The following is a 25430-nucleotide window of genomic DNA, read 5'->3' as shown; positions in this document are numbered from 1 at the left end:
AGTCATTGAGAGTTTGTGATTGTTAATACACACACACATGCATTGCTGAACTGAAAATTAATACCCTGCTGTGCAAGGCCCCAGGGAAAGAAATAACATGCAAATTAAGGAGCCTTCCGAGAATCATCTGGAGACGTGCTGGATAAATCTATTTGTTTGGGGAAACAGAAGATGGGCGTAGTGTTTATCTTTGCACAGGGCTCCTTCTAAATACACTAGCACATACAAAACTGCATATTGCAGACAACAACCAGGAACAGCACCCAAGCAGGGTTCCATTTGGTTTTGAGACTGAGAGGATGCAGATCTCAAATGGAACATCAGAGGGAAGTTCTGGGATTTCGAGTGTGGAGGTTATCTCTACAGCTGTCAAAGGCACGTTCTTTAGCTCAGGCAGTTGATACCTGTAATTTTTTTTCGGGGTGCTAAGTGCATTTCAGAAATGTGTGCATTAATATGCATCCTGCATAATCTGTACAACAGCAAATAAACCTCACAGTCTCAGATTTCATGGTCCTGCATCATAATTTGCATCATTGCTATTCTCTCCGTTCCCTTTCTTCTTACACCACAAAGGTTCCGGGTGAAAAGATTTGGGAACCAATTCCCAAGCTTCCTTTGCCGCTACTTGCGACCCACACGAGAGAAGTTTGATGAACTCAATACACAGTTAAAAAAAAATTTGCTCTGTATCTAATTCACTCCTCCCATGACCCCTGTGACACAGCTAGAAATTACAGCAAATAGCTGAGATAGACAGAGGTAGTAATGAACTTCCCAATCGTTTCCGAGAGAAAACCTGAGCCAATCACACAACCAATCAGGTCTATTCATTATGTCATCTATTTTGTACATGTTGTTTTAAATGACATGTGATGGCAACAGAACACAAGATTTGTAAGTCAGGGATTTATGAACACGAACGTCAATAATTGTTACAGGGGGAATAACATTTGCCCGGTTTGAAATGAGTAAACTCACCTCCGTATCTGCTTGAGAATATAATCTCTGCTGATGTATTTGATGTTCTCATCAATGACCGACCGAGCGCCTTCCTCCTCCAGCAGCTGTTTCTCCAGCCATTCCACCACATCCTTGTTGTCATCCCAGAGATAGGCCTGGAAGTGAAAGACAACATGAGTATGCAGTTGCTTTATACACAAGACCCCAGAAGTGAAATCTGCTGGTAGATGTTAACGTAGATCAAAATAAATATAATTTATCTGTTCACAGAATGTGGCCAGCATTTTTAGATTATGAAGACACGCAGTCCTCTTTTATTGTCATTTAGTAATGCATGCATTAAGAAATGATACAATATTTCCTCTGGTGTGATATCACAAAACACAGGACAGACCAAGACTGAAAAACTAACAAAACCACATAATTATAACATATAGTTACAACAGTGCAACAATTCCATAACTTGATGAAGAAGTCCATGAGCACAGTAAAAAGTTCAAAGTCTCTCAAATGTCCCACATCTCACACAGACGGGAGAAGGAAGAAAAACTCTCCCTGCCATGCCCAACCACAATCCGTCTCTGAATCATCCGAAAACTTCGAGCCTCCGATCAGCTCTCCGACACTGAGTACTGAGCGCCATCTCTGTCCGAACGATTCGACCTCAATCTCGGTCGCCAACAGCAGGCAAAGCCGGGGATTTTGAGGCCTTCCCTCCGGAAGATTCCCGATCGCGCAGTAACAGTGGCAGCGAACTGGCGTTTCAGAAATTTCTCCAGATGTTCCTCTGTGCTTTCACATCCGTCTCCATCAAATCAGAATTGTCCACGACCCCTATTTAACAGATATGATATCATTTTTCACCAGGGGGCTGCGCACACGCAGTGCGCTGCTCTCTTTCCTCCCGCCTTTTTTGCTCATCCTTAAATGCTCCTGAAATGATGGACCATTTCAGAGAGCAATTAAGTGTTAAACACACTGTGGTGGATCTGAAGTTCATAAGACCATAAGGCATAGGAGCAGAATTAGGCCATTTGGCCCATTGAATCTGCTCCGCCATTTCATCATGACTGATTCAATTTTCCTCTCAGCTCCAGTCTCCTGCCTTCCTCCTGTATCCCTTCATGCCCTGACCAATCAAGAACCTATCAATCTCTGTCTAGGATAGATTTCCTTCCATGAAGGATTTTGTTGAAACAAGAGGGTTTTATGGCAATTGGTAGTTTTACGGTCACCTCCACTAACGCTAGCTTCCGATCTCAGGTTAATTAATTACTGAATTTCCTGGTAATGGCATTATTACGCATTCTGCATAATCTGTACAACAAAGTTTCCAGAATTTCCAAGAACTCATTTCCCTAGATCAACAGGCTCCCTGAAGGCAAATGGTGTTAACTTTCCCAATATGCAATTTGAGTCTGCCAGGAATACTGGAAGGAGGTTCACCTCTGAAAATTAATCTGATTAATGGTTTGTTTTCACAACATTATATCAGAAGTCATTTAGCTAGATTTAAAGCAAAGATATTTATGAATGGCAAGGCCCAAAGACAATAACATTATATACATGAAAATTTTCCTGTAAAAGCCTATATTACAAATTCAAAAGCAGAACATTTCCTCAGACACTTTGAAGTACACTCAGTGGTCACTTTATTAAGTACACTTGCTCGTTAATGCAAATATCTAATCTGGCAGCAAATTCAAGGCTACAGCAGAAGACCGACCACAGTGTGTTCAACTCCAGTACTCCCTGTACCAAATAAAGTAGCCACTGGGTGTACTTCATGATCTTCTGCTGCTGTAGCCTATCCACTTAAAGGCTCAACATATTGTGCATTCAGAGATGCTCTTCTGCACACCACTGTTGTTATGTGTGGTTATTTCAGTTACTGGCACTTTCATGTCTGCTTAACCAGTGTGCCCATTCTCCTCTGACCTTCCTCATTAATAAGACATTTTCACCACAGAACTGCGGCTCGTTGGAAGATTTTTGTTTTCACATCACTCTCTGTAACTCTAGAGACTGTTGTGCATGAAAACCCCAAGAGATCAACAGCTTCTGAGATACTCAATCACTCCAAGGATGAAGTCACTCAGCTCACTTTTCTTTCCCATTCTGATGTCTGGCATGAACAAAATCTGAACCTCTTGACCACGCAGACACGAGGAAATCTGCAGATGCTGGAATTTCAAGCAACACACATAAAAATTGCTGATGAACGCAGCAGGCCAGGCAGCATCTATAGGAAGAGGTACAGTCGACATTTCAGGCCAAGGCCCTTCATCAGGACTAACTGAAAGAAGAGAATTGAAAGTGGGGGGGGGGGGGGATCCAAAATGATAGGAGGAGACCGGAGGGGTAAGGGATGGAGCTAAGAGCTGGAAACCACATCGACACGTTTTATGCATTGAGGTGCTGTCACCTGATTGGCTGATTAGATATTTGCATTAACAAGGTGTACAGGTGTACCTAATAAGGTGGCCACTGCATGTATATCCAGGTGTGTCATCCTATCAGGGTAATAATAAAGGGAAATATACTTATCTATATTTCAGCACTTTACAGGCATTTGAAGGCAGTATGCAATCAGCCATGTTGTGAAAGAGGTGTAAAATTGTACGGTAAACAGTTAATTGATGGCCTTGTTCACTCTTGCTCCTTGCTGCCGCACTTAACTATCACCAGCCTCCAGCTGCCTGCAGCCCTGTCAGTGTACCAAATAACCTCCTTTACTATTAGTTTTATGAGAAAATTCTTCCCGACAGTAATGGGATAAATGCAGAAGCTTGCATACAAGTATAATGTTGTAGGAATGCCTTTTGGTTCAGAGCGCTTCCTTGGTTTGGCCCTCATCTATCACATCGACACTCCAAACTAAAACTGCTGAGACTTTTTACAACGTCGGGACAGAACCTTGCACTTCTCAGGACTTTGTGCTTTCTTTGCTGCTGAGTTGGTCATATGGCTGACTCTTTAAACACAATTGGAAGAAAATTAAATATGCTGGGTGAACCCATTTTGCTACAGGCTCCTTAGAGACCGAGTGAAAGGGGCAAGGTTGCTTTCTTGGGGAGAGCTGCAGGTTTGTTCCATTAGGGGACGACCAACACGCAGAGTCAGCGTTTGAGTAGCCCAGCCAAATGATGCTGCAGCGGCCACGCCATCAGGTACAGTTCAAACCAAAAACGTCTTTGAGGCAGCCACTAATCCCAACACTTTTGTTTGAAGGTTGGCTTTGGGATGCATGCCAACTCAGAAGGTGGCCAAATAACTTGTCAGCAACATCAGCAAACTGATTCTTGAGTGAACCGAAGGAAGATGTCAGAAACCGTCTGGTAAGCGCCCCAGCTGGTTTGATTCTATCACAACACATGCTGGAAATTCAGCATCTTGCACAGTGAAGAGCATTCATCAGATTTCTGTTAGTAGCTGAGATCTACAGCATTTGCTGGCTTTTTAATTTTACAGCAGATGAAACAGAACAGCAGTGCTGGATTGCAGAAGTGGTCAAGGCAACCTCCAGAGAAGCGGATTCAGAATGGTTTCAATGCCTCTAGGAAACAGGCAGGACACGTGGTAAACTCCCTGCCCATATTAACAGTTAGCGATTGATGACACACGGCACTCTTCATACATAATCTGCACCTTTGCTGTGGATTCAATCAGCATTCTCAGTAACAGACGTCGTATGGGTATAGTAAGTGTTAACAATGGCCCCACTCTGCAGATGGAACAGTCCATATCTGTGGTACAAGTGTAGACAGTACTTTAATCACAAACAAGAGAAAATCTGCAGATGCTGGAAATCCAAACAACACACACAAAATGCTGGAGGAACTCAGCAGGCCAGGCAGCATCTATGGGAAAGAGTACAGTCAACATTTCGGGCTGAAACACAGGACCAACAGTCACCAGGCACAAAAAAGATAGCAAGTACACACAAGATATCAGTAAGATGCAGTTACATTAACAAAAAATGTAGTTCAAGATCATGAGCCAATGAATGTTGCAGCAGTCTGCAGACAAGCACAATATAGCTTGTCGTCTGCCAAGTGAACACTAGGGGGCAGTAACGACTCCAGTTTGGTCACAGCGCCACACCGGATTGAGGCCTAGTCCTCGCTACAGTCAAGGCCACACAGCACCCCTGCCATCTCCCCATAAATCAATGAATTGGACTTGCAGAATTCCACATAATCAATGCCCAACAGGGTCTCATGATCACACAAGAAAAACAACCAAGACGGTCACTCGCTGTTAGACTGCACGCCGAGGGCAACAGGTACATTGAGCACCACCAATTGCAGTACGCAGGATCCCACCAACTCGGATTTGCGAGATTTGGAAATAGTTCAATGGTGCTTCAGCTGGGCCCAAATGCAAGGAGTGCCTGCAGCAGCTCTGTGGCAGTAGTCACCAAAATGTGCTGTTCAAGGAGGCATCTCAGCAGCAGCTCAAGGGCAATTAAGAATGGTCAATAAATTCGGATTGGAAGGCTGGCGGGAAGATGGCGGCGCGGCACAGCTCGCAGCGGCCACTCCGGTGGAGATGTCTGTTGTTTGTCAAGTAGGGTGCCGTGCACAATCCTGATTTGATGGAGATGGACGCGAGAGCACGGAGGAACATCTGGTGAAACTTCTGAAATGCTGCTTCACTGCTGCTGCTACTGTGTGGTCCAGAATCTCCGGAGGAGAAGGCCCCAAGTCCTCGGATTTGCTTGTTGCTTGGCGGCCGGGATGGGATCAAAGCACTCGGCAGAGGATGGTGCTTGGAGAGGCTGTGTCGGAGGGGCTGGTCGGAGGCTTGAAGTTTTTGGTCGGACTCAGAGTCCGCTGCTTCCAATGGTGCTGCATCGGCAAGTTGGCAGCACTTGGAGGTTCATGGCAGGGAGAGTTTCTCCCTTCTGCTGTCTGCGTGGGATGATGATGAATCTATTGGGACTTTGAGACTTTTTTGTTTACCGTGCCCATGGTCTGCTATCAAATTATGGTATTGCTTTGCACTGTTGTAACTATATGTTATAATTATGTGGTTTTGTCAGTTTTAGTCTTGGTTTGTCCTGTGTTTTCTTGTGATATCATTCTGAAGGAACATTGTATTATTTTTTAATGCATGCATTTCTAAATGACAATAAACGAGGACTGTGTGTCCTCATAATCTAAAAAAAATACTAGCCTTGAGAATAATGTCCACGTCCCAAAAAATGAAAACCAAATTGACTGTGTGGATCACTCTCACTCAATGATCTTTTAACAACTGTGTATAAGATGATGAGAGGCATTGACTATGTGGATAATCAGAGGCTTTTTCCCAGAGTTGAAAAGGTTAACAAAAGAGGGCACAGTTTTAAGGTGCTTGGAAGTAGGTACAGAGGAGATGTCAGGGGTAGGTTTTTTTTTACTCAAGAGAGTGTTGAGTGCGTGGAATGGGCTGCCAGCGATGGTGGGGGAAGCGGATACGATAGGATCTTTTAAGAAACTCCTGGATAGGTACATGGAGCTTAGAAAAATAGAGGGCTCTGGGTAACCCCTAGGTAATTTCTGAAGTACGCGTTTGGCACAACATTGTGGGCCGAAGGGCCTGTATTGTGCTGTAGGTTTTCTGTGTTTCTATCTAACAATTATTGTGACAAACTGCCACTTGAACCTTGTAAGGAACTGCTGATGTCTGTGAGATCGTAACATATTATGTTAGCAGCCACGAGTCAAAACCGTTCTATTGGCTGTAAAGTGATTTGGGACATTGCGAAAGGAACATAACGACTGTCTAAATAATAGTCCTTGCATAATTTGTGTCAGCATCTTCAGAACTGGAGGAACCAACAGGGAAATGGTGGGCACCATGGTGGCACAACACTATTACAGCCCAGGACATTCCGGAGTTTGCAGTTCAATTCTGGCACTGTTCTTTAAGGAGTCTCTGTGCGTCCTCCCCGGGGAATGCATGGGTTTTCCCCGGGTCCTCTGGTTTTCTCTCACAGTCCAAAGACATACCGGGTTAGTTAACTGGTCATTGCAATTTGTCCCGTGATTAGGTTAGGGTTAGTCAGGCTTGTGGGACTGCTGGGCCGGCACGGCACGAAGGCCTACTCTGTGCTGTATCGCTAAAACAAAAATAAAGTAACTGAAATACGGAAAGTTATCCTAATTACTTATCCGACTTCCAGATACAAATGTACAGTTCTGAGGCCTCTACCTCACGGAAGTGTAGCACTGCATTCCGCTGGTGGGTCAGTTATTTCATGTGACTACCTACTAGGCTAAACCCTGAGGCAGCTGAGGATCAGATTCATTGGTTGTTTTTTTTTCCCTCCCCCCCCCCCCCCCCAACCTCCCAAATAATTTTGGCAACACAAACCAAAGGTGCTGCACAAAAATTCTGCCCAAGACCTTTTTGGCAGTTCATAATTCAAAAATGCAGTTTCAAGCTATAAACCAAGTACAGCTTGGCAAATGAGATTGAAGATTCAGAGGATGTAAATGACTGTTCATTTTAAGCTCACATAAGTAATGCAGATTTACTCGAGAATTCCAGTGCAAGTGGTTTTGGAGAATATTTAATACTATTAATATTTTTAATCCTTTTGGTTTTAATTAAGTAACAGCATGCCAGTTCCTATCAACACATTCCAGGGTGCAGATTAATTGTAGCTTAATATAATCAGAGCTGATTGTTGTAAGTGTTAGTTAACGAAACAGCTGCATATAAATTGTATCCTACCTGGGGATGTTGGCATGGTTCCAGAGTATATTTGCTTTGTGCTTTAACAAATATTTGAAGCAAGGATATGACCATGTTTGGGGACAGTTGTTTTTTCCCCCTGATCTGGGATGGTTTGAAACTTTATTTCTCTATTTAACTTACGACACATATTCTATCAGTTATTAGCCCCTGAGAAGCTACTAGATCAGTGCCTCAAATGAAAGAAAAAGAGAGCACTCTGGATTTACCATAGCCCCTTTGATCTTTTCTGTTCATTTTAATTGGAATTAGTTCTATTTTTTTAAAACTGGAATTGTCCCATTTAGCAATTTTGGATACTTGGAAAGGCATTTCATTTTCTTCAATGCTGAGCAGTTTCCTGATTTGAAAACAGAACATTTACATTAAACACCAGCATGTGGTACCATTTTTGAGTGTTCTGATCATAAAATCACAGAGATTCTGTATGCAAGTGAGAATAACATAGAAAGCAAATAAAACAGCATATGCTGGGATCTGAAAGAAAAGAAACAGAAAATGCTGGAAGAACTGAGCAAGACAAACCGTATCTGCGGAAAGAGAAAACAGTAAAGCCCAAGAGTCCCTGACCCAGGACATTAACCGGCTGCCCTTTCTACAGATGTTGCTTAACCTGCCGAGTTCTTCCACATCTTTTGCTTTTGCTTAAGAGGAACGTGGGTCTACTGTTGGTGCGTTTGATGCCTCACAATTTCACTTAAGTTCCAATTATGCTGGAAAGTACACAGGGAATACTGAGATTAGTGTTTAAGCTACATCCAAGTAATAGAAGCAATATCAAAGATCTAATTTATCTAATGGATCAGACTGAGAGTCATCTTAAGATTACAGAAAATTGCAAATCGTATTGATTCATCCATTTTGAAGCTCTACTTTCCCTATCTATTAAATTATACTAAACGATTACTGTTAATGTGGCTAATTTGAAGTCGTTCCATGCATTAAAAATTCAAATTATACCATAAACAAGGTAAATAATTATATAGGAATTTCGTACTAAAATAATTTGAACAGATAATTTGACAAAACAGCTTTGAGTCACGAGGAGCCGGACGGCACAGAGTACCTGTACTTGTCCACATAGATCTCAATGAGAAAAAGCACCCATTAATCTTGCCATATAATTCAGCACCTTCAATCCCGAATGTGACAGCGTTACTGCACAGCACTGAATTTTGACATTTTTGAAAAACACATGGCTTTGATTGATTTATTTTTGGAAAGGATGGCAACGCAAGACAACTTAACACATTTCCCGACAAGAATGGGTAATGTGCAAAATGGGAAAAAAAATCTAGGGCAACAAGACACTTCTGTGATCAATCTTCTGACGCTCAAAGGCACAATGCAAAAGAGTTTTTAAGCTTGCATCTAGCTGGGCTGTAGATAGCTTTATGCAAAATATTGTAAGCATTTCAATCTCAATGATGACTAATTTTGCTTTGAAAAGAAGAAAAAAAACTCAAGGTTTAGTGCAATTTTGCTCTATGGGAGGTATTTGTTCCTTGGAAGGCCATAGTTCCACAGTTGTAGAGTCTTTCTTGAGGGAATAAAAAATGACGTTTCTGTCAAGGTCATCTTCTCCTTCCCAAACTCTCCTTTTATTCTGATCCAGTTGTAGTACAAAGACATTATTCTGAAATACTTGGCCAGGTCTTATCGGTGGTGATTTATTTAGTACTTCAGACTGCATCAAGACCTGGACCACTGGGTTTGTGCTTGGAAGCCTGGGCATCCTCATCCTACTGGGCCCAGGAGAGTAAAATACAACTGTAGATAGTCCAGAACCTCCAGCCCACCCCCCAGTTCCTGAATATACAAGCACATATAGAATATTAGTAAAAATACAATGACACAGAACATGCATGTATATAATCCAGACCTCCCAGCCCACCAAGATCATCTCTCAACTGGCCCCATGCCCACTCCAATGCCTGACACCCACTAGGCGATACCAGGGCTTAGAGGCCCAGTCCTCTCATATACAGGCGCATACAGAATATTAGTAAAAACACAATCAGACAAATATACACGTATGTAATCCAGACTCCTCAGTCCAACTGAAATTTTCAGTCAGCCACAACTCTGCCATGCTGCCCCTGGTAAGGCGCGACGGTTCAGAGGCCTCTCCCCGGCGGCTGAAAAGCAAGCAGCCCGAGTCCCTTGACTGCCACCAAAAAAATCCGCAGTCGACCACAACAGAGCTTCTTTTCCGGCTGTGCAATACGTTGGGAGGGCAGCGTCATCTCTGTTCTGGATGCCACACCACCGCCCCTGGAGAAACTGCTTGGCTTCGTCTCCTCACTCCGGCGGCTGCAAACAGGTGACATCAAGGCTTCGGGCCTTGTCCTTGCTATGACCGAGGCCAGGCAGCTCCCCCACCATCTGCGCCTGCTCTCATCCGATAAATCAGTGAACTGAACTTGCGGCGTACCATATTAAAAGGGGTCTTGCGATTACAAGAAAAGTGACTATGACAGCCACTCGCTATTTAACTGCGAGCCTCTATCGGCTCAGCAGCAGCACGTTGCACAGCTCCTTAATTATCAGAAGCTGTTAATGACGGTGACAGCCAGGGCTGCTACCGGTCTGAGCCTCGCTGGAAGCACAAACCTGGAAACTGTGACAAGGAGTAACAATGAGATTGGTGCTCTGACAAAGTTCCATAGATATAGGGTGGGGAATATTCTGACTGGTTGCATCACAGCCTGCTAAGGAGGGCTCCAATGCACAGGATTACGAGAAGCCTCAGGAAGTTGCAGACTCAGCCAGATCCATCACAGGCACAGTCCTCCCCACCACAGAGGGCACCTTCAAGATACAGCGCCTCAAGAAGGCAGCATAGAAACATAGAAACATAGAAAATAGGTGCAGGAGTAGGCCATTCGGCCCTTCGAGCCTGCACCGCCATTTATTATGATCATGGCTGATCATCCAACTCAGAACCCCGCCCCAGCCTTCCCTCCATACCCCCTGACCCCCGTAGTCACAAGGGCCACATCTAACTCCCTCTTAAATATAGCCAATGAACTGGCCTCAACTGTTTCCTGTGGCAGAGAATTCCATCACTATGGACTCTCACCATCCAGGAGATGCTCTCCTCTCATTTCTACCATTGGGAAGGAGGTACAGGAGCCTGAAGACCCTCATTCAATGATTCAGAAACAGCTTCTTCCTCCGCCATCAGATTTCTGAACGGTACATAAACACTACCTTGTTATTCCCTTGTTTCCACGATTGATTTACTTTTCTACCTGAGAGTAACTTCACGTCTTTACACTGTACTGCTGCCACAAAACATCAAATTTCATAGAAGTCAGTGCAAATAAATCTAATTCTAACTCTAAAGAATAGGGAAGTGCAGGAGTGAGGGACCAACTCTGGGAAGGGGAATAAAACAGTCCAGAGAGTTCTGGACAGTAGTCTAGATGCCCCTCCGCAATCATTGTTCAGTATTCTCTAGGTATATTATGGCCTGAATAGCAGGTAAGACATGTTATATTGCAGACACAAGAGACTGCAGATGCTGGAATCTGAAGAAACAAACAACCTTTTGGAACTCAGTAGGAGGAAAGGAATTTTCGATACTTCAGGTCAAAACCCTGCACCAGTCGTGATGCAAGGTTTTAACCCAAAATATTGACATTTCCTTTCCTCCACAGATGCCGATTGATCCACTGAGTTCCTCCGACAGACCGATTTTCCTTTCTGAGAGGGCTGGTTACTAATTCCTGTATCTTGTGCTAGGAAATTCCTCCCAATGCCAAGCTATCCTTCACCAAGCACCCCAATGTTCTCCTCAAAACTCTCACCATAGGTGGTTGCCAGATCTGGAAGGGACAGTGCATACTAACAATGAAGTACTAACAGAAAGGTACTCATGGAAACATAAGAATAAGACAGAAAGGCCCTTAGTACAAAATAAAATATTAAAAGATCTTAAAACAAAGTAAATTTCCAGAATCTGTATCTGAATGTCTGAAGCATTGAGAACAGACAGACGAATTATCCATGTAAATGGGTGTAAGTAGCTACAATGGGGTTGCCATTTCACTTTGGTTCAGAGTGAGCAAGACTGGGAGGTAAATGTTCAATGAAAGATGACCAACAAGGTAAAGGTCATTAACAATAGCACGTACTGATTCCCACTCTGTCCTGGTAACTTCAACACAAATGCAGCAGAAGCAGAAACACAAAGCCTGCAGATGATGGCAATCCAGATGCATCAGCAGGGGAGATGAGGCTGAGTACAGGGCTACGGTAGGAAACTTTGTCACATGGTGTGAGCAGAATTATCTGCAGCTTAATGTGAAAAAGACTAAGGAGCTGGTGGTAGGCCTGAGGAGAGCCAAGGTACCAGGGGGTCAGTGTGGACATGGTGGAGGATTACAAACACCTGGGGATACGAATTGACAATAAACTGGACTAGTCAAAGAACACTGAGGCTGTCTGCAAGAAGGGTCAGAGCCGTCTCTATTTCCTGAGGAGACCGAGGTCCTTTAACATCTGCCGGACGATGCTGAGGATGTTCTACGAGTCTGTGGTGGCCAGTGCAATCGTGTTTGCTGTTGTGTGCAGGGGCAGCAGGCTGAGGGTAGCAGACACCAACAGAATCAACAAACTCATTCGTAAGGACAGTGATGTTGTGGGGATGGAACTGGACTTTCTGACGGTGGTGTCTGAAAAGAGGATGCCGTCCAAGTTGCATGCCATCTTGGACAATGTCTCCCATCCACTACATAATGTACTGGTTGGGCACAGGAGTACATTCAGCCAGAGACTCATTCCACCGAGATGCAGCACAGAGCGTCATAGGAAGTCATTCCTGCCTGTAGCCAAACTTTACAACTCTTCCCTTGGAAGGTCGGAGACCCTGAGCCAATAGGCTGGTCCTGAACTTATTTCATAATTTACTGGCATAATTTATATATTACTATTTAACTATTTATGGTTTTATTACTATATAATTATTTATGGTGCAACTGTAACGAAAACCAATTTCCCCTGGGATCAATAAAGTATGACTATGACTATAACACACAAAATGCTGGAGGAACTCAGCAGGTCAGCAGCTATGGAAATTAACAAACAGTCGACGTTTCGAGCCAAGACCTTTCCTCAGGGCAGAAGCATTTTATAAACACTATCTTAGCTTTAGGCCCTTCATACTGCCTCCATATATTGGCAGATTAAGTGAACTGACATCGGCAAAATGCTCCCAGAACCAAAGTCGCCGGTTTTCAAATCCGGGTAATACTCGGTTGGTTACATTGGTCAGAGTACGTCAAGTGTACGGTCTCTTACCAGACACACTGCACCAAGCTCTGCCACTGCAAGAAATTATCAGGTGGGCAGAGGAAACGATTCAAGGATATTCTCAAAACCTCCTTGAAAAATACAACATCCCCACAGTGAATCTCTGGCCCATGACTGCTTCAAGTGGAGGCCAAGCAATTATGACGGCACTGAGAGTTTTCGGTCCATGAGTTGGAAGGACAGAGGCGATCCGTGTAAATGGCAGTCACCCACTTACCTTGCCAAGCACCATCTGTACACGCACACACACCCCACACATACATACACTCTTTAAGCATTTCAGTGACAACTGAATTATTTGATTTAAGTGCTTGAGGACCCAATTTGCTGAACTGCTGTTTGAATCTTGTAAAAAAAAAATTCTAATCTCCACAGATCATAAAGATTATAACTTTAAAGGCATATAGGTTTGGATAGCTAACCAAGAAACTATAACAACACTATCTTCTCTTACCTTAGACATTTAGCCATAGGTTTAAGAAAATATAATGCAACAAGTAAAATAATTATCTGTATAGCAACCTCTGCCAATCTTAGGTCAAAATGTGATTAAAGCAGAAGACTACTAACAGTCAGTAAAAGCATAAAATCTTAACTTGCAATCAGTGACTCAGAAACGTACCTTTACAGCGCCTTCGGCCTCAACAAACCAGCGCCTCAGCATGGCCTGAATCTGCCCATCAGTCAGTTCAGAGTTAGCATCCAGGATCTTTTTCTTCACTGTATCTTCCAGCAGCAGCCTGCGCAGACGCCAGTAGAAGAACGTACGTGATGTTGGCCAATCCAAGATATCCTGCAGGTAATGAGAAACAGTTATACAATCCTGCTTTCTACAACCTGAATTTTACTCTGCACTTCATTCCAATCTCAAAACTTCAGATTCTTCCTTCAGATACAGATGCACGGCCCTTATTTTGATTTTCAGCATAAAGACTCCATCCCTTGCTGTCACCCGAAGCACGACCCAGAAGTTATTACACGTTGCAGAAGGCATGTCAATGATTGGGTTGTGGGCCCTACCATTACCAAATGGCACCAACTTGAGGCGTGACTGAACACTATGCATTTTGTAAGATACCGGAAGAGGCCAGTTTATCATAGGTAGGGACAGAAGCAAAGGAAGTGGGTGTCAGGGACAAATGGAGAGGTTGAACAATCAGTGGAGATGACGAGGACGGGAGTAGGGGGGAGAGAAAGAAGACTCATAGGACAGGAGGTTGCAAAGGATGGATAATAACTGCTGTGGCTTATTGCATTGAAAACCCAATCTATGAATCAATGAGACTTCGGCTGTTCAGGGAGTGAACAATTACTGCTCCCCTGAAAAATATGAATTAATTTCCCCGACAAAGTTTAACAGAGAAGAATGTTGCACAGGGTATGACATATTTGACCCGGCCTTGGAGAAGTATGGTAGCCTCAGCAGGATGAGCGCAACAGATTTAAAAAAAAAAATGAGAACTAGACTCGAGGGGCAAAGTTACAAAGTTGCATTGCACTTATATTAGCTTGCATTTAGAAGGCTATGCGGCGAACAGAGGTGGTTTGTGGAGCAATTCTCCCCACTATTTGGCAGCCTAAGCATTCAAAGGGGAAAAAGTTGGAACTTCTCTGCAAACTGCATCTGATGCAAGGCCAATCGACAATATTAAACATAATTCTGCTCCATTTGGCCTGGTTAAATATTTCAGGGCACATGAAGCAAAAGTAAAAAGTAGGACAACAGAATGACCAAACTGGCCTAGAGTGGGATTTGATATCTGCCTGTGCTTACAATCTTCCTCTTTCAGCTCGCTTCCAGGCTGATCGAATGAGCGCAGTCATATGTTTACATAAAATCACTGACTAAAGCATTACCTTTAAGAAACCAATTCATATCACCAAGCATAGGCCAAGCCAATTCCACAAGGAGTGCTCACTTCATTTCTAGTACCACATAATACATAGGCAGTGGTACAATCCAAGGAACTATTTAGTAATTAAACACCATCAGTCTCATTTCTCACTAGATAGGTAAATAAATATCAATGCTGCTCAGTCAGGATCACATAGAACATTCTTAAAAGCCTTCTCTCCAGTTTGATCCCATCCTGTATTTGCAGACACACACGCAAAGACCTAAGCTATCAGATGATGCTTAAATAGTAACTTCTAGTGGGATTTCAGAATTAAATTCATAGCCTCATCCAAAGCCATGACGTAATTAGTCCATGAGAAATGAAATGGAGAGGGAAGAAAGGCTGTGAGTGCTGCGGTGACGAAGCACCCAAATGGAATCCCTCCTGATTCCGGTCTCTATTCTCATTAGTTAAACTGTAGATCTCAAAATTTCAACCCTCTGGCAGGTTGAACCTCAACAACTTTAATGAACTTGACTGAATGTTCATTATAGCTGCAAAGGTTTGCAGTCTCCTTCCAAATAATTCTTCAGGTCATGCCTGAAACGTGACCTATTTAATTATAATGTCTAATTGAACTGGGGCAGACTATGCACTTTTTGCAATCTGCTTGCCGGCAAGTATTAGACTCTACTTTCAATGCGCTCCAATCAGAAGGGGACCATGCCACAAGAGAAAACTTTGGATTCCACTTATTGTGAGTGCTGTTGCAAGTGACAGAAATCTTGACTTGCTGGTAGTGGGGATTGCTAGGGTTACACTGCAATCAAAATAAAGCAGGGGATTAGACGTACAGAGCAAGTTGGATGAATTAATTCACTAACCGTGATGACCCCTTTCTCTTGCATGCGACCTGGCGTGTCGTGAAGGTCAGCAAACTTCACAGCGACTTGGTGGTATATGGGTAATAGAAATTCCTCCCTTTCTTTCAGTTTTGATTCCAACTCCTTACGTTCACTCGGACTCAACTCCGGGGTGCCTGCAAGCAGAGGACATATTTAAAGAATATGCAAGGATAATGAGCATGTAATGATCAGATATCATTGATAGTCTTGTAATGATTGGGGTTTCCCTTTCAGCACACCATTACTTGGTTCCTCAGCAGATGACCATTACTGTTTAAAGCTCATTCAAAGGATGCGGATGTTACTGGTGACATCAGCATTTATTGTCAGTGAAGAGGGCTTTGAGAGTCAATGGATATAGAGTTATAGGTTAACATAGAACCGTACAGCACAGGAACAGGCCATTAAAACCAGATAAAAAATAAATCAAGAACACCCAAACACTAATTCCTTCTACCTACACCATGTCCATATCCCTCCATCTCCCTCATCTCATGCACTTATTCAAATGTCTCTTAAAAGCCTCAATGTTTTTGCCTCTACCACATCAGGTGGTGCATTCCAGGCATGCATGACTCTGTGAGTAAAAAAAAAACTTACCCCTCACATCCCCCTTGCCTCTCGTGACAGCACAAGCCCTCTAAAGCAGGTATCAACTTGGTGAACCTCTCTTGTACCCTCTCCAAAGCTGTACTACATCATACTAGATAAGAACATCTCATCTAGTTTAACCTCTAATTCTATACCCATTGATTCTCAAAGGCCTCTTCTAGATTATATGAGATAGGAAAAAGAATAACACATGTTCTGGATTTACAGCATCTGCAGAGTCTCATGTGTTTATAAGAGTAGTAAGATTTCTTTCCCTAAAAGATCATTGATGAACCAGATAGTTCTGTATAGTAATACATAGTCAGGTTTTTATTCCAAATTAATTTAATTAATTGAGTTCAAATTCGTCAGCTACCAGAGTAGGATTTCAATCATCCCAGCCTTGGGATGCTAACCCAGTAATTTAACCTATATGTTATGTAATGATAAACATTTTCTTTGCAGTTTATGTTGGACGAACTACTTCAGGCACCAAGCGTAAGGGGACTGCTGGCCAGCTATGTTGGCTGAGGAGGCAGGACTGTAGTCAGGTGTCAAAATGATGGCCGTACACCCCATTTCCAAGACCAATGATAGCCCCGCTGCACTGGCTTCAGTTTCAGTCTGGAGAGCTTTTAACCTGCTAGCAGGACCAGGCAAACAGACAGCCACGAGCTTAGATGTTTCTTTTTCTTTGAACAATAATGCAATCATTAGCACAAGACACAGCAACATGGCCACTCCGGTACACAATATACAAATGTCACATGCCCTCTGGGCAAAGTACCACACACTGACCACCATTCAGTGAGTTGCGGCATGACCAAATTAGAATGGGTCTAAATCGTCGACATCAAGTATAATTTATTTCGTTTTGACTGCCGAGAATGTCTAAAGAGATACTGCTTCTATATTTAGCCCTATTCGGTTGATGAAAAGTTTGGCAATTAATTTCTCTGTGTGATACAGTTGACATTCTCAGTGTCTCTGCCATGTTTCCCTTTAATAACAGAGCAACGAGATGTCATTTCTTTCACCTCACAGCTGTGCAACATTTGCAAACAGAATGATCAGCCTCATTTAAAGCTGCATGACACCACAATATGGAACAAGGACTGCTAGGCACTTAGAGGTTATTAGGCAAAATCAGCACTTAAAATTTTTACTCCGCTCAAGAAAAGTTCTGTCGGATATAATTGTGAAATAGTGTAAACAAAAGAGCAATGCATAAAATGTGAGGTGGAGTTAACAACATCAATTCAGGGTTAAAATTGACCAATTTTCACATTCAAAGTCAAAATAAAATTTATTATCAAAGTACATAAATGCTACCGTATACTACCTAGATATTCATTTTCTTGCGGGCATTTACAGGAAAATAAAGAAATAGAACAGAATTTACAATAAAATTATAAACTAAGATTGACAAACAACCAATGTGCATGTTAGGGAGTATTCCGGAGTTAAGTGAATACAGCAGATATGAATTCAAACAAGAATGTTTTCACTTCTTATTGTAAATTGTAGCAGTAAATTGAAGCTAAACTGGCCCATAGACTAACAGATTGCATATACATTAGTCAAACATTAGGACAGTGGGATTGTGTTAACTGGCCTGCATCAAAAGAGGCAACTTGGGCCATTGGACCATTGTGACTTGAGTTCAAGTTGGCAGACCAGACTGATGTTGTCACTCAACAGATCAAACATGGTCACAGGTATAGCCAGTTAATGGTTTCTGTTTACTTAGCATATTTGTGTACTCAGAGACAGACCTGACATTAACTTTGGGTGTCTGGCTCTCTGTCTTCAGAAGCTTTTAGACTATTTGTGCAGATTGCTTTGTTTAACAAAGGTGTTTAAACAGAGGTGTATCCCTTGCAACTGAAAAAAGGCGCTGTCAACCCAAGATATTAAAGTGAGCAATGTCATTCTAACTATTGAAATTGTACTGAATCACCTGCTGTTACTCTGATGCTAAGGGTATAAAAATGTGATGTATGTTTTGGGTTTGAGAGCCTCTACTGAGGGTCTCCATAAGAATGCCTGCTTGTTGTAATGAATAAAGACTTCTATATCACCAACTTCAGGGGCTCTTCAGTGACTTCAATCACAGTCACAACAGTGCAAAAGACAAATTGCCCAAATAAAAAAATACTGAGAACACGAGTTGTAAAGAGTCCTTGAAACTCAGTCTGTAGGTTGTAGAACCAGTTCAGAGCAGCGGTGGATGAAGCATTCCACACGAGTTCAGGAGCCTGAGGATTGTAGGGTAATAACTGTTCCTGAACCTGGTGGTGTGGGACCCAAGGCTTGTATACCTCTTGCGCAGTGAGAAGAGAGCATGGTCTGGATGATGGGCGTCTTTGATGATGGATGCTGCTTTCTTGTGGCAGTGCTCCACGTAGAAGGGCTCAGTGGTGGTGAGGGCTTGCCTGTGATGGACTGGGATGCATTCACCACTTTCTGTAGGACATTGGTGTTTCCATACCAGGCTGTGATGCAGCCAGTTAAGATACCCTCCACTATGCATCTTGTAAAAGTTTTTGGTGACATGCCAAATCTATGCAAACTTCAAGAAAGCAGAGGTGCCATTGTCTCTTCTCTGAGATGGTACTTACGCGCTGGTCCTAGGACAGATCCTTTGGTAACACCAAGGAATTTCATCTATTTATTGATTGATTGATTGATATACATCACAAAGTAGGCCCTTCTGGCCCTCCAAGCCTTGCTGCCCAGCAATCCCTCAATTTAATCCTAGCCTAATCATGGGGTAATTTACAATGAGCAATTAACCTACCATCTGGTATGTTTTGGGTGTGTGAGAGGAAATCAGAGCACCTGGAGGAAACCCACCCAAGTCCTGGGAAGAACATTCAAACTCCATACAGGCAACAGTGGGAACTGAACCTGGGTTTCCTGTGCTGTAAAGCGTTGTGCTAACCACTATGCTACAATGTCGCCACTGACCCTCTCCACCTCATGAGGGCAGGCTCACGGACATTCTGCTTCTTCCTCCTGTACTTGATTATCAGCTCTTTGGTTTTGCTGATGCGAAGTGAGAGGCCGTGAGACGTGAATGGCACCATTCGACCAGATTTTCAATCTCCCTCCTATATGCAAGTTTAACACCACCTTTGATTCATCCAACAACGACGTCGTCGGCAAACTTAAAGGCGGTGTGGAAGCTGTACTTAGCCACTCAATCACAGGTATAAAGCAAATAGAGCAGAAGGGGCTAAGCACACAGCCTAGAGACGCACCTGGGCTGATGCTGATTGTGGAGAAGATGCTGTTGCCAATCTGAACTGAATGGGGTCTGGAAGTGAGGAAATCGAGGATCTCGTCACACAGGGAGATAGTGGCCTAGGTCTTGGAGCTTAGTTTTATCATCTCTCTGAGTGTTTTCCACTCATCTCTTCCCCATTTATCTTTTATGTACCCTTAGGGTCTAATTTAAGATTTTCCTTGATCCACACAATGAAATCAAGACTTTAAATATTATTCTACCCAATCATTTCCATGACCTCCAAATACTCCCCTCAATTATATTTACGTCCACAACGGACTCATAGTAAAACCAAACTTCGTGGTAACACGACATGCTCATTCTCTCACCTGTATAGTCTTTAGCAAATGCTGGGCTTCCCACCTTTACACAGAGCCTCAGAAAGACAACACGCAGCTGCGTTCACATTACTAAATCCAGCTTTCATAGGTCTACATTCAGATGGAAAGAGTTGGGACTTATTTACCATGCCTGCTGGGTTTACTTCTGTCTCTTACTGAGTTTCCAATCATGAGGCACACACACCCTTTCAGCTTGGCTTGCCACCTGAAGAGTTCAACAGTCACCCAACCTGCACTGCAGTTTTTAAATGGCAAAATCACAGGCATTTAAGTGCATATTTACAGAAACGTGCAGCTTTTTAATGTTATGAGGTGACCATCCATGCGCCAACCTGCAGCAGTAGTAACATCATTGGGTATTAATCAGTCAGGTTTAGGGGAAGGGGGAGAAGAGGGTTGGCAGCTGTTTGCCCCCATCTTGTGCATGCCTTCAGCTTCACATGCAGCTAGTTGTACGTCCTACTCGGTGCGAAGCACCTACTCCCTCTGAAGATCATCTTAACTTCTTGCAGACCTCAGAAGGTTGAGGAGTTCTCTCACGAGACAATTCTGATATTCTTACCACAATTTTATCTACTTAAGAGGACAGCAAAAGCCTCTCCTGCTTTTCCAAGTTGGTAACTGTGCACTAACCTCTGCTTTCATAGAGAGACCCACATGCTGATCTGATGACTTTCAGATTCAAAAAGATTTGCTCCTAAGTCACTTTCTTTTCTTCCAGCCACTAGCCAACAACAGCTGGATTTTTCCCACTGTAAATAAAATCCAAATTAAATGGAAGGCAGGCTTCAAAGAACAAATGTTAAGTGCTGGTTTCTTGCAGTGACAAATCCCTTATTTTACTGGGTCTGTGACATTGTTAAAATAAGAGAACAGGGATAGTTCATGCTATTGAGGTATGGATTCCACAAAGAGACTGGGAGAGGGCATACTTTCTGTGTCGGGACAGCAACCTGATAGACCAGATGGTGTCCTATGAATTTTACCTCACCTTGCAAAAACCAAGATTATTATTCTATTGATATTAATACAGGGTGAACATTATGATCAAGGCTGCAAGGTTGAAAGTTAACCCTGTGTCCCCTTTAACTTCATTGTAATTGATTGCAAATGCATGGGGAATAAGCTCTGAACATTTTTTAATAAGCTATCAGCTAAGACCCAAGAGCAGAATTGGGCTATTCAGCCCATCTTGTCTGCTCTGCCATTCCATCATGGCCGATTTATTATTCGTCTCAATCACACTCTCCTGCTTTCTTCCTGTAACCATTGACATCCTTACCAATTAATAACCTACCAACCTCCGTTTTAAATAGACCCAATGACACCCCAGATTCACCAACCTCTGGCTAAAGAAATTCATCCTCATTTCTGTTCTAAAGGTACGCCCCTTTATTCTGAGGCTGTCCCTCCCATTCCTAAACTGTCCCACTATAGAAAACATCCCCTCCACATTCATTCCATCTAGGCCTTTCAATATGTAATAGATTTCAATGAGATCGCACTCATTCTTTTAAATTCCAGCAAGTACAAGCCCAGAGCCATCAAACGCTCCTCATATGTTAACCCTTTCTTTCACGGGATCATTCTCGTGAACCTCCTCTGGGGGCCCAAAACTGCTCACAGTACTCCAAGTACAGTCTGACCAATGCCTTAAAAGACTCAGCATCACATCCTTGCTTTTATAGCTATTAACATGGAGGGAGCAGCTCCCATAATGTCTCATAATCAGAAATACTTTCATCTTAAAATGAAGCAAGTATATTTTGCAGATAATGCATACTATTGAACATGACCCAGTCTAAACTGTGTCCGCTCCACAGGTACTTAATACATGCATTAAGTGCTTCAATTGTGGTGCTCTAATTAAAAAAATGTAAGACCTTTCACTTATACTCAAACTCTGTTTCCAGAAACTGTGAGAAAAGTAGCATATGAAAAAGGTGAACCGATCTTAACACAGAACAGACTGCAACATGCAATGTATGGGAAAAGGAAGGTCTTGCAAACAGGGATACCTATTGTAAATGTACAGTGGGATTCTGAATTGTAGTATTTTATGTTCTTAATGACAGTTCTCTTGTTGAAAAGGCAGCTCAACCATCCAGACTAATGGTTCAGGTAATATTAACAAATATGTCGATGACTATTTTCTGCTCAATTTAAATCTACGTTGCATTAAAGATTTTTGCTTCTCCAAGTCCTGTTCTCTTGAAAAATAAACAAGAGTGAAGGAGAAGCCGGACAGTGATTACACAATGATTGATCCCCTTTGAGGCTATTTGTTGCTCACAATCACTATTGTACAACCAAGCTCTTGATCAACCAGAAACATGTCTACAACTACATCACTAAAGAGGTCTTAAATCCTTACTTCACCACGGCAAGCACAGGCTAACGACTGAATAATACACCTCAGTGGTCTTCAGACACCATCACCCTTGATCAAATTACTCTCTGACCACTGGGTTTTTAGTAGCATTGGATTTTCATCAATATAATTTAGAACCGAATTAAGATTTTTTCCAGTTCCTCAGCTGGAAAGTAGAAAAATATCAAGTGAAGTTGAGTGCACTGTCAAATGCTCAAGTAGGCTGAGGTGCAGGTACAGTAAAAAAAATACTCGTTCGCAGCAGCATCACAGGCACGTAAACTCAGACAACGCAGAATACATGAAAGAACACTTTATTCTCATCATACAAGTGGCCTCCAAGAGGAGCACAATTTTGTCATGGTTTAGAGGCTTGCATGTCTCAATAACCTAGAGAGCTATGCTGGCTGGGGTCAGGGCTTGGTGAGGTCAGCCATGCCAAACAGGTCAAAGGGTAGAGGACGGACTAAGAGTGATTCACTGGTCCTCCAGGTTTGGGGGTTCAGCTCAGGACCAACAGCCCTGACTGGTAAAAGAAAACTGTTACAGAAACAGCAATGAAGAATCCTTCTACATTTGAGTATTCTTGAGTCTCCACCTGGGACTTTTATGACTGACAGTAGTGAAAATCGAGAGGAAGCCCTGAAACACCGCCAGAGGTGGAGGAACTTCATAGCTGCCCTAAACACCAGCGCCATTACAGGCACTAAGTAAGAAACAAGACAGTGAAAAGAAAAGGCTGTGCAAAACAAGACATTAGTGTAACAAAACACAGAGAAAAGCCCATGGTAGTACAAGAGGTGGACTGTACTGTTCTGTCACTGAGGTAGGATTAGGATTGTGAACGTCAATTCAGGAACTTGATATTTGTAGGAAAGCAGCTGCTCCTGAAGTCATGGTATTCATTAAATGTTATGCTTTGACCCTAGCCTGTACAGATTTGACATTAGAGGTGATACAGAAGTACAGAAAGCAACAGGGGCTAAGAATGCAAATGCAGATGTACACATGTCCATGTAAAGATACCCAGGAATATTTTGAGTGAAAAGGAGTGAGAAATGTACCTGATGCACTTCTGAGGAATATGGGTACAAGATCTGGTGTTATGGAATCACAGAGAATACACTCAGTGTCTACTTTATTAGGTATACCTGCACTTCACTGCATATATTATGTGGCAGGAACTTAATTCTTAAAAGCATGCAGACATGGTCAAGAGGTTTAGTTGTTGTTCAAACAAAACATCGGATGGGGAAGAAATGTGATCTAACTCACTTTGACCATGGAATGATTGTTGGTGCCAGATGGGTTGGTTTGCGCATCTCAAACTGCTGAGCCCTGGGGTTTACATGCACAACAATCTCTACAGCTTACAGACAATAGTGTGAAAAACAAAAAACAACATCCAGTGAGGGGCAGTTCTGTGGGCAAAAACCCCTTGCTAATGAGAGAGGTCAGAGGAGAATGGCCATACTGATTCAAGCTGACAGGAAGGTGACAGTAACTCAAATAACCACACGTTACAATAGTGGTGTGCATTAGAGCATCTGAATGCAAAACGCTTTGAACCCTGAACTGGATGGGCCACAGCAGAAGTCCACAAACATAATAAAGTAGCCAATTTATTATGTATGTGGTCCCTTTGTACCCGATTTCTGAATTTTCTCCCCCTTTATTAAGTAGCCTATGCCTTTACTCCTTCTTCCCTCCACTGTATTCCATTCGCCACTTTGCCCAGTCTCCTAATCTATCTAAGTCCTTCTGCAGAGTCCCTGCTTCCTTAATACTACCTGACCTCCTAAACCTAACTTCATATTGTCCCCAAACATGACCACAAAGCACATTTACAAGTCACACTTACACGAGATGTGTAGCCACAGAGTGGGCTATGGGTAGATCTGGAATGGGGAAAGCGAGGAACACAGACTAGGAAGAGGACACCCTATTCAGCAAGGCAAAGGAACAAGAATGTTGCTCACCATTCAATATGATCATTGTTGATCAACGTAAGGCTTAACTGTTGTGTGCCACTTCCCATGCACTCAGTCTAGTGTGTTCCTGAGTCTATTAAATATTTATCCATCTCTACTTTAAGTATATCTAATAATCTGGCAAGAGGGCAACTTCCACCCATAAAAAGTTTCAAGAGAAAATGGAAACGAAGTCAGAGAAAAAAAGATGTAATATATTTTACAAAATACAATAGAATTAACTAGTCTGGGGTACAAGAATGACTTGGAGTCTTTCAGAGCTCCATAGTAAAGTAAGAGTTAGCGAGACACTATTACATCTCCGGGTGACAGTGTTTAGAGCTCAATGGTAATGTCATCTGTAAGGAATCTGCACGCCTTCCTAGTGGAATGCGTGGGTTTCCTCCAAGTGCTCCGATTTCCTCCCATAGCCCTGAGAAGTTCTGGTTAGTAGGTTAATTGGTCTTTGTACATTGTTCTGTAATTAGGCTAGGGTTAATTGGGCGTTGCTGGGTAGTGCGGCTCAAAGGGCCAAAAGAACCTATTCTGCAATGTCTTGTCAGCTGCATTGGCTTGGGTCCCTAATCCTTTGCTGTCAGAACGATGAGGCAGTTCTTCACTATCCCATCGAAAAGGAAGGGATTTGCAGCACATATACTCTGTTGGGAATGTAAAGATACAAAAAACAGTGGAATTGTTCTATAGAGCTACTGGCATACCCTGCTCTGGCTATGACATCCGGACGAGGATCACAATGCAAATGGGACTCTCCGTAAAGGTGAGTCTGGCAAGTTAAACGAGCTTTGAAAGTAACAAGAAGTTGACCTGTTAAGAGTTTCACTTCACAAAATTCCAAAACAGAAATTCAACACATTTCCCTTGACTAGTAATTCTATTTTTGATTAGATGGTACCCAGTTTGTCTAAATGTATTCTTATTTCCAATAATAGAGTTCTGACTCCATGGTAAATCCCAACTGATATTTTCAGTGATAAGGACAGCAGTAAAAGTATTTTAAAGTGTTTTTGTATGGTTCTAGTCTCCAAATTTATCTCACAGCCTTTGTAGGGCATTGTTAGAAAAAGATTTCTAGCTATGAATT

The 25430-nt window shown here is 42.7% G+C and overlaps 1 protein-coding gene across 2 annotated transcripts in view; it reads right to left on the bottom strand.

Annotated features, from left to right (window-relative positions):
• acaca (acetyl-CoA carboxylase alpha) overlaps positions 1-25430 on the bottom strand; it is a 278119-nt gene that overhangs the window by 3588 nt on the left and 249101 nt on the right. For both annotated transcript variants that reach the window (XM_072243270.1, XM_072243271.1), the window contains 3 exons: positions 15746-15900; positions 13646-13816; positions 982-1118 (listed from right to left, as the gene is read on the bottom strand). In XM_072243270.1, the coding sequence (XP_072099371.1) occupies positions 982-1118; positions 13646-13816; positions 15746-15900 (463 nt within the window). The remainder of the gene's footprint in view (positions 1-981; positions 1119-13645; positions 13817-15745; positions 15901-25430) is intronic.

The sequence above is a fragment of the Mobula birostris genome, chromosome 25, assembly GCF_030028105.1.
Source record: "Mobula birostris isolate sMobBir1 chromosome 25, sMobBir1.hap1, whole genome shotgun sequence".
NCBI lineage: Eukaryota > Metazoa > Chordata > Chondrichthyes > Myliobatiformes > Myliobatidae > Mobula > Mobula birostris.
Note: the sequence above shows the minus strand (reverse complement) of the source record. Positions and strands in the feature narration are given on the sequence as shown.